Raw genomic sequence first — 12,322 nt, 5'->3', positions numbered from 1 at the left:
TTATCTGAAGCAAATGATCATCTAAGACACGGGGATTGATAAAACTCCCTTGTGCAGTTTTAAATGTTGCTTTTGGTTTATTTTGTGAAGTAGGAGTATTGGTATACTTCTTTGTACCGTCTTAGTCTATTTTAAAGTGGTAGATGAAACCAGTACTTTTAAATAAAACGTTCTGCAGAATTTGTTTTTGTATTACTGTTTGGTTCCTAATCCATCATCTTTTGATGTTTTAGGAGACACAGAAAAGGGTCAAGCAAATCGAACCACTAAGAACAAGGACGCCCATGTCTGTGGCAGGTGCTGTGCTGAGTTCTTTGAATTATCAGATCTCCTGCAACACAAGAAGAATTGTACTAAAAATCAATTAGTTTTAATTGTGAATGAAAATCCAGCTTCTCCTTCTGAAACCTTCCCTCCTAGTTCCCCTTCTGATAATCCTGATGAACAGATGAATGACACAGTTAATAACACAGATCAAGTAGACTGCAGTGACCTTTCAGAGCATAACAAACTTGACAGGGAAGAATCCATGGATGTGGAGGCTTCCAGCATTAACAATAGCAGTAGCAGTTCCAAGAGTGTCAACAATAGTATTACAAGCAGTAACAGCTCCACAATGGGTACCTCAGCTGTAACAACCTCTCTACCTCACATAGGGGATCTGACAACATTAGGCAACTTTTCAGTGATAAATAGTAATGTAATAATTGAAAACCTTCAGAGTACTAAAGTGGCAGTAGCACAGTTCTCACAGGAGGCAAGATGTAACGGTGCATCGAACAGTAAGCTTGCTGTACCTGCCTTGATGGAGCAACTGTTGGCGTTACAGCAGCAGCAGATCCACCAGTTGCAACTGATTGAACAAATTCGTCACCAAATATTATTGTTGGCTTCCCAAAACGCAGACATGCCAACATCTTCTAGCCCTTCTCAAGGTACTTTACGAACATCTGCCAACCCCTTGTCCACATTAAGCTCCCATTTATCCCAGCAGCTGGCTGCAGCAGCTGGATTAGCACAAAGCCTTGCTAGTCAATCTGCCAGCATCAGTGGTGTGAAACAGCTACCCCCTATACAGCTACCTCAGAGCAACCCTGGCAACACTCTAATTCCATCCAGTAGTGGCTCTTCTCCAAATATTAACATATTGGCAGCAGCAGTTACAACACCGTCCTCGGAAAAAGTGGTTTCAAGTATTGGTGGCTCACAGCTCAGCAACCCACCAATATCAGCATCATCTTCACCAGCTTTTGCAATAAGCAGTTTATTAAGTCCTGCATCTAATCCACTTCTACCTCAGCCCACCCCTAGTAACTCTGTTTTCTCCAGTCCCTTGTCCAATATTGGAACACCTGCAGAGGATTTAAACTCCTTGACTGCCTTGGCACAGCAAAGAAAAAGCAAGCCACCAAATGTAACTGCTTTTGAAGCAAAAAGTAATTCAGATGAGGCGTTCTTTAAGCATAAATGCAGGTTCTGTGCTAAAGTGTTTGGGAGTGACAGTGCCTTGCAGATTCATTTACGTTCTCACACTGGCGAGAGGCCATTTAAGTGCAACATATGTGGAAACAGGTTCTCCACAAAGGGAAACTTGAAAGTCCACTTTCAGCGTCATAAAGAAAAATACCCTCATATTCAAATGAATCCCTACCCGGTGCCAGAGCATTTGGACAATATTCCTACAAGCACGGGTATTCCTTATGGGATGTCTATACCGCCAGAGAAACCTGTCACAAGCTGGCTGGACAGCAAGCCAGTCCTCTCCACCCTGACAACTTCTGTTGGCCTGCCACTCCCACCGACAATTCCGAGCTTGACCCCATTCATCAAAACTGAGGAGCCTCAGCCGATTCCCATTAGCCATCCTGCCGCTAGCCCTCCCTGCTCTGTCAAGAGTGACTCGGGAACAGCTGATCCCACATCAAAAATTTCCAATGGACTTTCTGATGAGGTAGAGGCTGGTGCTTTGTCTACCTCAAATGGCAAAATGGAAGTAAACTCTCAAAACGCAAGCGCCGTCACTAACAGGAGCAGCTCCGTGAGCTCACCGGCAGCAGACTCGGGCTCCGGTGGTGTTGCCACTTTCACAAATCCACTGATGCCTCTAATGTCAGAGCAATTTAAGGCAAAGTTTCCCTTTGGAGGACTGTTGGATTCAACGCCAGCATCTGAAACATCAAAATTGCAGCAACTGGTAGAAAACATCGACAAAAAGGCAACCGATCCTAATGAGTGTATCATTTGCCACCGAGTTCTCAGTTGCCAGAGCGCACTGAAAATGCATTATCGCACACATACCGGTGAGAGGCCATTTAAGTGTAAAATCTGTGGTCGCGCTTTCACTACTAAGGGCAACTTAAAGACTCATTATAGTGTCCACCGTGCCATGCCCCCGCTGAGAGTACAACATTCATGCCCGATCTGCCAGAAGAAATTCACCAATGCCGTTGTGCTACAGCAGCACATCCGAATGCACATGGGAGGGCAGATCCCCAACACCCCAGTGACAGAAAGTTACCCTGAGTCGATGGAATCAGATACGGGGTCTTTTGAGGATAAGAATTTTGATGATACAGACAACTTTTCAGATGAGAACATGGAAGACTGTCCTGACAGCAGCGTGCCAGATACACCTAAATCTGCAGATGCATCGCAAGACAGCTTGTCGTCTTCCCCTCTGCCCCTGGAAATGCCAAGTATTGCTGCTTTGGAAAATCAGATTAAGATGATCAGTACGGTACTTGCCGAACAGCTTCAGGCAAGTGTAAAGCCGGTTGAAAATGGGTCAGTGGAAGGGGACGTTTTGACTAACGATTCGTCATCTGTCGGTGGTGATATGGAAAGCCAAAGTGCTGGAAGCCCTGCTGTCTCAGAGTCTACCTCTTCCATGCAGGCCTTGTCCCCATCCAACAGCACTAATGATTACCACAAATCACCAAGTATCGAAGAGAAACCAGTAAGAGCTTTATCAAGCGAGTTTGCCAACGGTTTATCTCCAACTCCTGCTAACAGTGGTGCTTTGGACTTGACATCTAGTAACACTGATAAAATGATTAAAGAAGAGTCTCTGAGTATGCTGTTTCCTTTCAGAGATAGAGGTAAATTTAAAAACACCGCATGTGACATTTGTGGCAAAACATTTGCTTGTCAGAGTGCCTTGGACATTCATTACAGAAGTCATACCAAAGAGAGACCATTTATTTGCACAGTTTGCAATCGTGGCTTTTCCACAAAGGGTAATTTGAAGCAGCATATGTTGACACATCAAATGCGAGATCTACCATCACAACTTTTTGAGCCCAGTTCCAGTATCGGCCCTAATCAGAACTCTTCAGTTATGCCTGCTAATTCACTGTCATCGCTCATAAAGACTGAGGTTAACGGCTTTATGCACAGCTCTCCTCAGGATAGCAAAGAAGCACCCTCTGGTCTAGTTGCTTCGGGGCCGCTGTCCTCCTCTGCCACGTCTCCTGTCCTGCTCCCTGCTCTCCCCAGAAGAACCCCCAAACAGCACTACTGCAACACGTGTGGGAAAACATTTTCTTCTTCCAGTGCTCTGCAGATCCATGAAAGGACGCACACTGGTGAGAAACCTTTTGCCTGCACTATATGTGGAAGAGCATTCACAACAAAAGGCAATCTGAAGGTACTTTTTTCCTCTTGCTGTTCTTGGGTGTTGTTTTCTCCTTGTTGGGGTCTTTAACTTTTTACATCTGTTACTTTTGAAAGTAGTAGTACTTTGGGGCATCTGTGGCGTGACAAATGGTGTGTTTAGTCAGCTCTGGTAGATCTAGGTGGCCTCTTGTTGAGTGCTTGCGTTTGCAGCTGGTCCAAAGCATGAGCTGTTTTTGATGCTTAATTAAAATTCATCTACCAGCGAAGACTGTCTATGTAGAGTGTGAAATGGAACAGCCAGATGATGGTAAGGAGTATTAATTAACAGAGAAATGTGTTTTGTAACTCATACACCTCTTTAAGAAGTGAAAGGCTCTTCAGTGTGCTGTTTTTCATAACTACCGTGTAAGATGATGAGTGTTTAAAAAAACTATTAACATAATTCTGGAACTAATGGGCATTACTTTAATTGATTATATAACTAACGTTTCCTACTGATATGTGTTCGAAAAAGCAAATATACTTAAGTTTTAGAACACCAGTTGAGCACTTTACTGTGTACATTTTTCTGTTGACAGAGTATTTCTCTAGAGGTTGCTGCCAGTAATGTGAGATGAATAATTACTTTCAGGCTATTCTGTCTATACACGAGGCTCTCCGATGAGCAATCAGTAAAGGATACTTTCTGCCTGTCTGAAAAGGACATTTATAGGGTAAAGGGTGTCAAATACAATACTTACCACTGCAATGAAAGTGGACATAGCAATTCTAGCCCTGAAAGCAGCTATCTGCAGTTGACGGAGTAACGTGAAGTCATTATAAACTAAATACATGTAATAAAAAAGAGAGTAACAAGCAACGCACTGTTCAGCAGGAAAACAGGGTATTCTGGGTAATGGTGATGGGCTAATCTAGAAGAAGTTTATTTATTATTCCAGATGCGAAATAGAGCCCTGAACCCACTACCTTTAGTGCCCTTCATTATGTAGCAAAACTGGACATGTCCATGGACTGCTGCCTTCTCGGTGATCAAAATAAGTTTGAAATCCCTGTCAACCCCTATTTTTTGTTTGTTTGTTTCTTCCTTTCTTTCTTTTCAGGTCCACATGGGCACTCACATGTGGAACAGTACTCCTGCAAGACGAGGCAGACGACTTTCTGTAGATGGCCCCATGACATTTCTAGGAGGCAATCCTGTAAAGTTCCCAGAAATGTTTCAGAAGGATTTGGCTGCGCGGTCGGGGAACGGAGACCCCTCCAGCTTCTGGAACCAGTATGCAGCAGCACTCTCCAATGGCTTGGCCATGAAGACCAACGAGATCTCCGTCATTCAGAATGGCGGCATCCCTCCGGCACCGGGAGGCCTGGGCAATGGTGGCAGCTCTCCCATCAGTGGCCTGACGGGAGGCCTGGAGAAGCTCCAGAATTCAGAACCCAACGCACCTCTAGCTGGTCTGGAGAAAATGGCAAGCAGTGAAAATGGGACAAACTTCCGTTTTACACGTTTCGTGGAAGACAACAAAGAAATAGTAACAAATTAGGAAAAAACTCCATAACATTCCTGCAAATAGTGCAACCTAGGGTTGTTTTTTTCCAAGCTGCAGGCTACAACATTACAGAGACTTTCTTTTGTACCATGTTCTACTTCTAGAGTTCTAAGAGAGCTTATTTATTAGTGATATAACCTTGCTTTGCAAACAAATGCAAGCATTAACTTTGGTCTCCTGTATTTTGAACTAAATACTAATCGACTAGAGTGCTGTAAACTTGCTGTAACATTTATGGCAGTTGCAAGTCTGTTCTGCTAGGTGATCTTATTCTGGCATTAACTTATTTTCTATATCCAGTTTAACATGAACTCTGGTATTAATGCGATGCCTCGGTGATGCATTAGATCTCTAATAAAAATCTGTATATAAATGTACACTTTGATCCTGCTGGAAATTTTATCAGCAAACACATTGTTTAGTTTTTCCAAACAACTAAAAAAAGGACTGAAAGAATATAGACTGAACAGTGTGGGTCCTTTACACAGCTCAGTTTTTGATTTTTATTATAAAATTAAAACTGCTTTAATTTTTGTAGGTTTAACATTTTCCGTTTTGAACTGTTATTTGTATTGTGCTTTTTACTTGAGTCGTCGTAAATGTTAATACGTTTCTGTACAGTAATAAGCACGCAGATTATTAGAGAAGATACTGAAGTGTTGTTTTGGTAGTTGAAACTGAGACGTAACATTTTGCCTTGTAGGTATATTCATTATAGAAAATGTGCTGGACTTTCACAATGCTGCTAAGTATGGCATCTTGAACAACTTCCGTGGACAACTGTAGATGCTCCTGTATATATACGATAAGACATCACTTTCATTAAAATGTACATACGTTCCTTACAAGACCAAGCCCTACTCCTTGACCAAGGGAACAAGTATAGTGTTTGTTTATTTTGTATTAGGTACTGGGGGGGCAGGGGGAACCTTGGACTGTTACATGCACTTTCTCGGAAAGTTGAAAGGAAGAGAGGTCCAGTTTCTTTAACATTTAATACTTACTAACAACAGAGATACTGTAATTTTACTCGAGTAATCAAATACATTTTTGCAACAGATAAAATTCGCTGTCTCTGTGTTTTTAAAGGGTACCCTATTTAGTAATAACTTTGTATTATTTAGCCTTTCCCTTGGTTAACATGAACTGTCCAGGTTGTATGTGTGTGTTTATATTTGTAAGTATGAGTATACATATATGTATTGCTTATTAATTCCTAGTATATTTTTCATACCCCCTAATAGTGGGAAATTTCTCCTTAGAGATTCCTTTCCTTCTCCTCATAAAATTGTAGATATTTTGGCATTTTAAAATTTCTTTATAAAAAAAATGCTGCTAGCAGAAACCTCGTTGAGCCTGGGTAAGTTTCCTTTGAAGGAAATAATTTATCACATTTGAGGCTTGATTTGGTTCAAATGTTTTATATTTGATATTAGTTTTATTCTATAACATTGTATGTTTGTGGCATGCTTACGCTGCTATATCTGTGTTAAGATGCCCACTTGTGAGCCTCCATATATTATATGGGGTTTATAACTTGATTGTAAAAAAAAAACAAAAAACAAAATTGCTGTAGCCTTGCACATGATTTGGCTTCCCTTATGCACCTCCAATGATCGTTAACCTCTATGAGAGTTTGGGGAAACAGAATTAAGCCCAATATTTTCACCCAGTAGAGTTTTATCTCCTCATTTTATTATTTACAAACCAGTTTGGCTGCCTTCAAATTACGCCTTCAAAAACCCGACAGGAATAACCAGTGTTATGTTCATGGGAATACATATATATATATATATATATACTTTTTTTTTTTACGATTACAAAATTCGGGTATTTTGCATTATAGGATTTTCTTTAGTATCACTGGGGGGAGGAGTTGCTTGCCTTTTAAAACCAGAGGTAATCTCTTTCCTCTTCTCCCCCCACCCCCAGTAGCTGGAGTTGTAAATTGAGCATCTTTGAGCATCTAACGCCAGACAGACGGGGTGAGGCATACATTTCTTGAAGACTTTTACCCTTCGTATGATTATGAATCCTTAGTAAAGTATTAACGCTGTAGTCTCAATACCTCTTGGACTTCATGTCTTCATAACTCTTTCTGTTCGAATGTGACAATTCACCTGGTACATGATCTGCGTTTTTGTTACCGTGAGCTGTACGTTAGAGCCAGCTGGCTCGCTGATGTGAATATTTGGAAAATTTCAAGTCACCTTTTGGTCTCAGAAAAAAAAAAAAAAGGTAAATTAAACGGATTTTGATGATTTTATCAATTAAATACTAACTAATTCTCCTTTTAAACCGAGTTTAAGGCTTATGCAACAGAAAAGGAGGGTTAAACAGACCCCACTACCCTGGGAAGGTTTCCTTCAGGCGGCTTGAGTTTCAGCGATGGCTTTAACTCCAGCCCTCCGCATCCCTTCTCGCGTTAGAGTGAAGCCTTTGGGGGCCGAGGGCTTCTCGGTCCCGGCAGGAACGGGCAGGATCGCAGTCCGGGGCACTCGGACTCCCGCCTGCCGGACCCCCCCGTAACGCTGGGTAACGTATGCGCTCGGCGTTCGAAAGGGGGAGAAAGAACTAGTGATTCTCTTGCTACCCGAAGGTGTGCGTTTCCCGGCTGCGGGATGCTCCGGTCCTGCGGCGGAGCCCGCCCGGGATGCGGGGATGTCTCGGATGCAGGGATACCTCGGATGCGGGGGTCTCTCAGACGGGGGGATCCCTCGGGTGCGGGGGTCCCGAGGCTCGGAGCCCACCCGCGATGCGGGGATCCCTCAGACGGGGGGATCCCTCGGGTGCGGGGGTCCCGAGGCTCGGAGCCCAGGCGGGATGCGGGGATCCCTCGGGTGCGGGGGTCCCGAGGCTCGGAACTCGCCCGGGATGCGGGGATCTCCCGGATGCGGGGGTCCCGAGGCTCGGAGCCCAGGCGGGATGCGGGCGCTTCAAGCTCGGGTGCCCCCCGCGAGGCGAGACAGCCCTTTTTTCTTCCCGTAGCCTTTGGAGAAGCGTTTTCCTGGGGACGGGGCACGTGCGGCGGGCGAGGCTCCTCGGGACGGCCTCCCCCACCCGCTCGGTTACGGCGATCGGCCCCAGCTGCGGCGGGGAGGGGTCGCTAATGCAGCCGGAGCGCTGCTCCGCTGGTGCTGCCGGTTCAGACCGCGCTCCCCTCGCTGCCGCTCGCCGAGGTGGGTGCGGGGGGGTAGGCGGCACCGTGCCCGGGCTCTCACCCTTGCACTGCAGAGAGGCTTTTCGTTCTCTCTCCCTCCCTCCCGTCGCCCTCGAATAGCCCCGCGACCCCCGAGGGCGCCCGGCCGGCCGCTGCCTCCGAACGGGGGGGGGGAGGCGGGCTGGGATGGGTGATGGTAGCGGAGAGGGGGGGAGAATAATTCGCTCTGGAAATGCGGAATGTTAAATTTCCCGTCACTTGATACCAGGCCGTGGGGACCTGGGGAAGTTTTTTCTCCCCAGAGCCGTCCTCTGGCAAACGCACAAAGCTGCTCGTGTCGCCCCGCAGCTGCGAGTACCGCCGCAGGATTCCCTATTCGCACACACCGAAATAATCCGTATTCAAGAATAGATTATTCTTTTATTTTTTTTTGTTTTTTGTTTTGTGTTTTTTGTTGTTGTTTTTTGGTGGGGTTTTTTTTGTTTGTTTGATTTTTGTTTTGGTTTTTTTTTGTTTTGTTTTGGGGTTTTTGGGGTTTTTTTTGTTTTTTTAGGGGTTTTTTTGGTGTTTTTGGGTTTTTTTGTTGATTTGGGGTTTTTTGTTTTTCTTTACAGCTTTTATTTTTTTTTTTTATTCTCGGCTGCGTTTTTCTCTTTAGCAACAAAGTTTTCATCCACTAAAATAAAGCGCAGTGTGTGTGTGTGTGTGTGTGGGGGGTGTTTAATCTTCTAAGCGCCAACATCGTTCAGCGCCTTCATTTAATCACCTCGAGTAATTTTCTTCACCCAGAAAGGGCGATTTATTTCAAAATAGGGTTTATAGCGTGCCAAACAGCCCGGCTCGGGGAGAATCCTAGAATGCTAGGTTGGAAGGGACCTCAAGGATCATCTGGTCCAGGGCTTTTTAGGTGCTGTGGCCGGAGGGTCCCGGGGCGGGGCAGCCCCTGCCGGGAGGGTTTGGTGGCGGAGGGCAGTGGGTTTGGGGGTTTCCCCGAGGGCGGAGAAGGAGCTGAGAGAGAGGATCCGGGGGCGCAGCGCGGCGAGCGCCGCTCCGCTTTCACGGGGCAGAGGGGGGGAAGGCTGAAAAGGGGGTGGAGAGCTAATCCAAAGGACCCCCTGCGAGAAAACAGAGAGCAGTCCGGGCAGCGCTATGGGATGGGCAGGTTTCCCTCTCGGAGCGGAGTGCCGAGGGCAACCAAACCCTAAGCCCTTTTCTCAGGGAGAAGTCGGGTGAAATTCGATGTTTCTTCCTAGCCCGGGTTGTGGTTTGAGACTCGGGGCAGTTTGCAAGCCGTCCACCCATCTCTCCAACCCTGCTTTAGAAAGAGTACTTGCTGAGCACCCAAATGCAACAGTTGCTGCTGGGTTTGACCTTTTCTTTGGGGCGTTTCCTGCTTTTGGAAGCCCTGAAGTCACAAGCTACCTGGTTGTACCTTTGCAGGAGGCCAGTTTTACTTGGCAGGAGAAGAAGGTGTAACTTTATAGTGTAACAGTTCTTTCTTGCTCTCTGCCTGCCAGTTTTCAGTACTTCTCTGGTTTTATCCCTGGGGTGGGGGACCTGGGGGGGGGTGTTTTGTGTGTGTGTGAGTTTGTTTTGAAATCAAAATAACATTTTCTATTTGGTTTCCTTCTCTCATGAATATGAGTTGGCAGAATTTAAAATAATGTTTTGCAAATAAGCGGGTACAGTTTTTCATACAAGCTGGAGGCAATATGTCTCTTAACTGATGAGTGGAAATATAATGACTTAAAGATTTCCCACGCAACGTAGGCTCGTGTATCAAACATGTATCTCTAGACATAAAGTTAAGGAGTAGAAGCTTGGAAATACCAATGTTAATAGGAAAGAACAGGAATAACTGGAAAGTATGGAACATCAACTGAGAATAGAGTTGCTGACACCTGTGTTTATGCCCAGTTTCCTGATCTGTTATTTCTGTTTTTTTCACATCTAGGCTATAGTTAATGTCAGAATGGCATTAATGGTCAGCCAAGCCCTCTGCCAGCCTGGCAGTGGCCTAGCAGGTGCCTGGAAGATGGCAAAGTGCATGGCGATTCCTCCTTGGGAAGATACCTTTGCTCCAGGGACATTGGGAGGGCCTGAACCACATCCAGGGGCTGGAATATTTTACAGGTAAGCGAGGTGTAAGCGTAGCAGCGATTAGAACTAGGTTTCTGGCTCAAGTTATATTATAGTTTTGACCTACCATGAGTCTCTTTGGTTTCCATTTTATCTTCTGTTTTTCTTGAAACACATACTTTTGAATACGCAGTCTAAATTTCTTAACGGGCAAAATCTCTCAGTGCTATGGGAAGAAGAACAGGAGCGTAAAAACAGGAGAGCGGGAAAGAGAAGTTTTTCTTTAGCGCTCAGGTCTGTCTAGCAAAGAGGAAGCTCGCTGGCGAGTAACATGCGCTCTAGCGTTGGAGACGTTCTCTGCTATGTCCTGCCTGGTGGGTGGGACCAGCATCTTCTGTGCAGCCAACTGAACGTGTTATACCTGTGAGAATGCCTTCTGGGGAGGTGCAGAGTAAGGAAGTGATGTCATCTTTTTATAGCAGTTATCTAATTAACCCAAATTACAGGCCCTTCTTAACTCTCAGAAGTTACTGTTGCTTTAGAAAAGCAGTTAAAATCCAGGTTAGATGGGGACCAAAACCATGTCTATGCCCACGTTAGAATTTGTAACCAGTGCTAACAAGGAAGTTCCTCACTGAAACAGTCAGCTCTGAAACTTCTGGTATCATTTCATTTCAAAAGTAAGAAGTCTCTCCACGTTAGCAGACATTCACATCATCTGTGCAGACAGCTCTCTTGACCAGGACAATGCTGAAGTGCAAAGGTCTACTTTCATTATTTAAAGATCTTAAAAATGCAGTATCACAATGTCAGGTGGGTGTAGCAGAAGCCCTGCAGCACCTGGCATCAGGTGGTGCACCACAAGCAGTCTTTAGGATTGAATATTGAAAGCAAAAATATTAGTGGTCTGGCACACTATTGTGGATTTAACCCCTCTGGTCACTACTTTCTTTCTTTTCCTCATCTTTTTCAATGAAAAATTATTTCAAAGCTGAGCCAGTGAGACTAACCATATGAATAACGTTAACATTTTTTTCAAAGCAGTGCCTGTTTTGAAAATGAGCTTCCTTCAGCAGTGAATAATTCTAAATTGCTTTCCTTTCATTGGGATTTCAAAATGTCAGTTAATATTAGTGAAGCTAACATTTGTTTCATATGTACAGTAAATAAGTGGGTAATCGTGTTCAATGCTAAATGTGCATTGATATGAACTATCTTTCCGTTAGTTAGAGGATTCAAGGAACAGCAAATTTATAAACAGAGAGACAGGAGAGATTTCAAAGGTTTGTGTGTATGTTTACTTGTCTAGGTGGAATGCTGAGTTCTCTTGGCAAGTTGTGGCAGAGAGATGCTTATGAGAACAAGCCTGTTTGTGGTGGGTAGATCACCAGCTGCCTCAGTTGTGGGGATTCCTTAATACCAGCGTAGAGCTCTGGTCCTGATACACTTCAGCTAATTCACCCCCTGCTTAAGTAAGCTCAATTTATTTTGGCTTCCGACACTGATGAGCATCAAAGCTTGCACAATTTCTGTAGAAGTGTCTGTGGCAGTTCAAGGTGTTACTGTGTCTCCCTTTCAGTCCAGATTATTATTTCTGTCCACCGAGATTCCTTCCGCCCCTGCCCCCTCCATCTGAACGGGTTGGAATGGAGCTCATAAGCACTTATCATTCATATCACTGCAAAGACAGAGTAATTTTCTTCTTTGTTGAATAAGGCCTTAAGATCAGAAAGTGTCCAAAATGTACTAGGCAGGTTTGCAAAGCTTAAGGAGATCGTCTTATGAAAGGAGGTTGAGTTTGTGTGTCTGAATTAGGCAGAAAAGAGTTCATAAAGCTGCAACTTGTTTGAGACAGAATTTCATGAAATGTTACCTTCCAAACAAAGCCTCCTTAAGGGCCAACTGTCTACCAAGTAGGCTT

The 12,322-nt window shown here is 44.6% G+C and overlaps 1 protein-coding gene across 4 annotated transcripts in view; it reads left to right on the top strand.

The window, feature by feature from the left end:
• SALL1 (spalt like transcription factor 1) overlaps positions 1-7,413 on the top strand; it is a 32,308-nt gene extending 24,895 nt beyond the window's left edge. For all 4 annotated transcript variants that reach the window (XM_054078775.1, XM_054078777.1, XM_009558617.2 and 1 more), the window contains 2 exons: positions 234-3,646; positions 4,716-7,413. In XM_054078775.1, coding sequence (XP_053934750.1) covers positions 234-3,646; positions 4,716-5,156 — 3,854 coding nt within the window. In that variant the 3' untranslated portion in view covers positions 5,157-7,413. The remainder of the gene's footprint in view (positions 1-233; positions 3,647-4,715) is intronic.
• Positions 7,414-12,322: the final 4,909 nt, after the last annotated feature.

Source organism: Cuculus canorus, chromosome 13, assembly GCF_017976375.1.
Source record: "Cuculus canorus isolate bCucCan1 chromosome 13, bCucCan1.pri, whole genome shotgun sequence".
In the NCBI taxonomy this organism is placed as follows: domain Eukaryota; kingdom Metazoa; phylum Chordata; class Aves; order Cuculiformes; family Cuculidae; genus Cuculus; species Cuculus canorus.
Note: the sequence above shows the minus strand (reverse complement) of the source record. Positions and strands in the feature narration are given on the sequence as shown.